General features: G+C 49.8%; 2 protein-coding genes across 2 annotated transcripts in view; one reads left to right on the forward strand and one right to left on the reverse strand.

Moving 5' to 3' along the window:
* Window positions 1–898: 898 nt before the first annotated feature.
* Window positions 899–2,183, forward strand: BBA_10324 (metalloreductase transmembrane component; the record flags this gene model as incomplete). The annotated part of the gene is made up of 4 exons (XM_008605421.1): window positions 899–1,152; window positions 1,258–1,618; window positions 1,660–1,674; window positions 1,941–2,183. The coding sequence occupies 4 exons, from the start codon at window positions 899–901 to the stop codon at window positions 2,181–2,183; spliced, it is 873 nt and encodes a 290-aa protein (XP_008603643.1).
* Window positions 2,184–3,643: 1,460 nt separating this feature from the next.
* The window catches only part of BBA_10325 (CBR-TBB-4 protein), a gene marked incomplete at both ends in the record, with an annotated part of 1,539 nt that continues 753 nt past the window's right edge, over window positions 3,644–4,429 (reverse strand). Inside the window, one exon of the mRNA XM_008605422.1 lies at window positions 3,644–4,249. Within this exon, the coding sequence (XP_008603644.1) occupies window positions 3,644–4,249 (606 nt within the window). The remainder of the gene's footprint in view (window positions 4,250–4,429) is intronic.

The raw sequence follows: 4,429 nt of genomic DNA on the forward strand, positions 1-4,429 counted from the left end.
AGGCAAGATTATACGTACAACACGTTGTACAACGCGTTGTGTAGTTTGGCCCCGGATTCTGTAGTACTACAATTACACTTTTGGACTGTTGTACAACTGTTGTACAACGCGCTCTGATTGGCCCATTATTTGCTCTCCCCTATGACTATGCCCCCTGAATCTTCAGGCGGGAGCCGTTGGGAAACGCGCATCTTTAATATCCCAACCTCAGACTAAGAAGTTAACAAACACCATATCCTTGACCGCACCTTCATCATTTCCGGTCTCATCCGCTCCTGCCTCACCATCCATGGTGTCTTCGGAAGGCTCTACACCACGTTGTCCCCAGCAGCCGAACATCTGGACTCTGTTTCGACTTCCAACAGGCTCTGAACAGACCCATGTCACCCAGAAAGTCGGCGCGAGAAGGCACAAGAAGGTATTGCACTACTGTCTTGCATGCGAGAAGCGGGGCGCGGGCCTAACCTGGAGCAGTGCCTACACTGGCAATGCAAAGGAGCATGTTTAGAGAGCGCATAGGGCTGAGTGGAGGGAATGGTCTCTGAACCACACCACTGCCCACAGTACGGAGAGTCCAAATCAAACCTCCATAGACCACTATATACAGCCGATTAGAGTCCACTGCTCCCAGCAGGTCGTGCTCCGACAGGCGTTCGATAAGCCGCGGTTTATTAGGGCGTTCATCGCTCTTTGTGCTCGAAGGAGAGTATCACTGAGCGCCACAGACTGGCCGGAACTTAAAGAACTTATATTGGCGGGCAACCATGCTATCCAGGACCTTGTACAGCTCTCCCGGCGGGCACTGATGCGCTTCCTTAAAAGAAACCATGTAGTATATCGCCAACAACTCCATATGGCGATCCAAGATGCCGTCGGCTAGATACACTTCTCCACGGACATGTGGACGTCGCCTGCGCGTCGAGGGCATCTTGCCATCTGTGTACAATGGGTCGACGGCGGCTATAAGCTTCGGAAAGCGCTACTCGGGCTCCCCCAGGTAGCACACAGCCAAAGCGGAGAACGTCAAGCTGAGCACGTCCTCGGTGTCTTCCGAAGCTACGGTATTACTACCAAGATCGGCTATTATACTGGCGATAATGCTACCTCGAACGATACGCTTCTAAAGGCGTTATCAGGCCATTTAACTTTGGGGTACAATGCATGTATAACGACACAAGCCCCATAGATTTACTACAGGGATTAGATCGACTTCGACCCAGTTGCCCGCCGAATTTGATGTCTGGACCACGTCCTCAGCCTCGCCCTCGAAGCTGCGCTTAAGGCAACTGAACTGGCCGAAAATGCGGACCCGTATGAGATATTGTCCGCCACGATAGGAGTACCAATGGCTCAAAATAATGGCGACGGGGTGAGAGCAGCGCTCCGTCTGCCTTTGTCTTCTCTTTGCGACCTGGTCCGATGTCCTGAGACTTACCCCATGGACTTGCTCAACATGACTTCGGAAATGATCCACGTGGTCAAATTTCTCCTGCCTGCATTTCGAATGGCCACACAAAATTGCCTCACCACCCGCACTTCTGCTGGTAAGCGTCTCATTTCACCGACACGGTCGGTGAAGTTCAGTGAGCCCCGCTTTGCCCTCGCAGAAAGCAACGCGGTAGGGAGATTGTCTAACCAGTTAGCTACCCATCAAATTAGGCCAGGACTAAACTGGTAAGCAGAACGCATTGCAATTTATCCGGCCGTTCCTACGCAAGGCTAGTCAGAAGCTACAGAGCAAGGCACAGAGGAGTTGACTTGCCATATATTGGCTATATTGCAATTTAACTCAAAAGTTCTAATACAAGTACAGTACAAACAGCTGGATCACATCTTAGCGGCGGCCTTCTTTGCGATTTTCTTTTGCTGCCGTCCTCTGAGTGCCTTTTCACGGCGGCCGCACAGACACATCCTTTTACATGATATCTTGGTCCGAAAAGCCGCAGAAGCATTTCGACCTGTTTATCGAGCCTCGCGGCGGCTTCACCCAAAATCTGTTCGCTCTATCGTACCACGGCCCTACCACACGTAGGGCAATGTTCAGCGGACCGCATGGAAAGAAGCTACCAGTACATTCATATGAAAATGTTGTTATGCTGGCCACCGGATTTGGCATTGCCGCTCACCTGCCGTATCTGCGGAAGCTGATTCACGCGCGACTTCAACGCGCAGGATTCATCTAGTATGGCAGATAGAAAGGAGAGGTGAGAAATAAGAAGATGGACGTGGCACGCGCGTGCTGACCTTTCCAAGACGTTGGAATAGCCGCTCAGAAATTGCTGAACGAGGCGCTCGACGAAGACAAGCTTGACGGAAAATATGTACGTAGACCATGCAGCCAGTGACTGCCATACTTACCTGTCTACGTATAATCTGCGCATCTACATCAAATCAGAGAATATGAAATAAAGTGAAATTAGAGCCACAACATATTCCGGTGAAATACCTCTTGCGGACGTTGTCTCGTCGGAATTTCGAGAACGACGACCTGGGAGCAGGACGGTCATCTCAGGTGCGTTGTCTTGCTGCTTAATGGCAAAGCTCGATGCGTTGAAGAAATCATGTACCCCGACTATCAGTCATAACGCATCAATGCGCCACGCGGGCTTTTTTGCCAAAAGACACCAATGCATATCAGACTCATTATTTAGTTACGCAGCCTCTCGTACGAGAAAACTGCGCTGGTTGGTCTTATAGAAAAACCCTAGCCATGAGTGCCAAGTAAAATATCCTAGGAGCGCTCTAGTAGGATTTGGTGTAAAATAATGTGGCGCAGAGACTTGACCGTAAAACAAGGAGGATAAGCCGGAAATTTTGTCAGAACAGTGTGGCACAAAATATTTGGTATACGAGGCTGGTGCTGCCCGTAATTGACCCCGTCTAACTCCGTCCATATCCGACTTGAACAAGCGGCCGATACGGCTCTAGCGGGATTTGACGCGCCAGTCGACGGCTGCAGTGAGGACATATTTGGGTTGAATGAAATGTCGATTCATCAATAGGCTCATATAGGATTGAACTGCACTGGATATGTTTGCGTTTTATAAAGGAAAGAATCGTCACTCATTTTCCAGGTATAGCCATCCGCCGTCGCATAGTACAATTGGCCTGGGCTTTGTCCTCCGGTCGGTTTTTGGACGACCATCCGGTACGCCCCGCACGTACACCCCTAGTTCGCGTCCATTTTCTTCAGAGCCCAGATATGACGTCAAAAGAGGCAAAGATGCTTCGTATTATGTTGGAGCCTAAAAAAGCTGTACAGCAAGAAAAACAAAACTAATCGAACGTAATCGGCGTCCAGAGCGTCATTCTAAAAACTGTAGTCCGGCTGTAAAAGCTAGACGCTAGCGACACCAGGCACAACCATCATCTAAGCTTAGCTTAGGGGCTCGGGCCAGGGAAGGAATATTTGGAGTCTGGTAGTTCTGTCGTGGACCAAGCTCAAATTAACGAACTCGTAAGTGAAAATAAGCGTATGAGGCCCATACAACGGAACGGCGAATCATACTATTTCGCCACCGGAGACAAGTAACAAGGCATTAAAAGTGCAGATATATGCGCCAACTGAATATAGCTGCTAGCATGAGCTTATCGCCGCCCATGCCTCGCTCAGGGTGGGGAGTGGCAAATGCGGAGCGAAGTCCTACTGGTGCTCCGTTCTACCACCTGCTTTTTCATCCACTCCAGCCTCTTCGTCCCTACCCCAATGCTCGTCGAAGTCGACATCATCTGCAGTTGCGTCCTGATACTGCTGGTATTCGGCCACAAGGTCATTCAAATTGGATTCTGACTCAGTAAATTCCATCTCGTCCATACCCTCTCCCGTATACCAGTGTAAAAACGCTTTACGGCGAAACATGGCCTGAAATTGGTCTCCTACCCGTTTGAAGATTTCCTGGATGGCGGTAGAATTACCTACGAAGGTACTCGACATGTTGAGACCCTTGGGAGGCACAGAACATAGCGAAGACTGCACATTGTTAGGAATCCAATCCACAAAATAAGCCGAATTTCTGTCTTGAGTGCGTCGCATCTGCTCTTCCACTTCCTTGCCTGCAATCTTGCCGCGGAAGATGGCAGAGCATGTGAGGAAGCGGCCGTTACGGAAGTCCGAATCGGCCATCATATTCTGAGGATCCATCATTTGCTGCGTGAGACTGGCTACCGTACTGGAGCGGAATGCAAACGATTGACGGCTCGTCAAGGGGGCAAAGCCAACCAGAAAGAAGTGAAGGCGTGGGAATGGGACCTGAAACACATATATTAGCGTTGGTAAATATCGCGTAAGCGAAGACATGGATGCGGAACTCATACCAAGTTTACGCACATCTTCCTCATGTCGGAGTTGAGTTGACCAGGAAAACGCAGGGATGTCGAGATTCCAGACATAACATGTGATATCAAATGGTTAAGGTCATTATTTGTCGGG

This window comes from Beauveria bassiana, assembly GCF_000280675.1.
Source record: "Beauveria bassiana ARSEF 2860 unplaced genomic scaffold BBA_S00131, whole genome shotgun sequence".
In the NCBI taxonomy this organism is placed as follows: Eukaryota; Fungi; Ascomycota; class Sordariomycetes; order Hypocreales; family Cordycipitaceae; genus Beauveria; species Beauveria bassiana.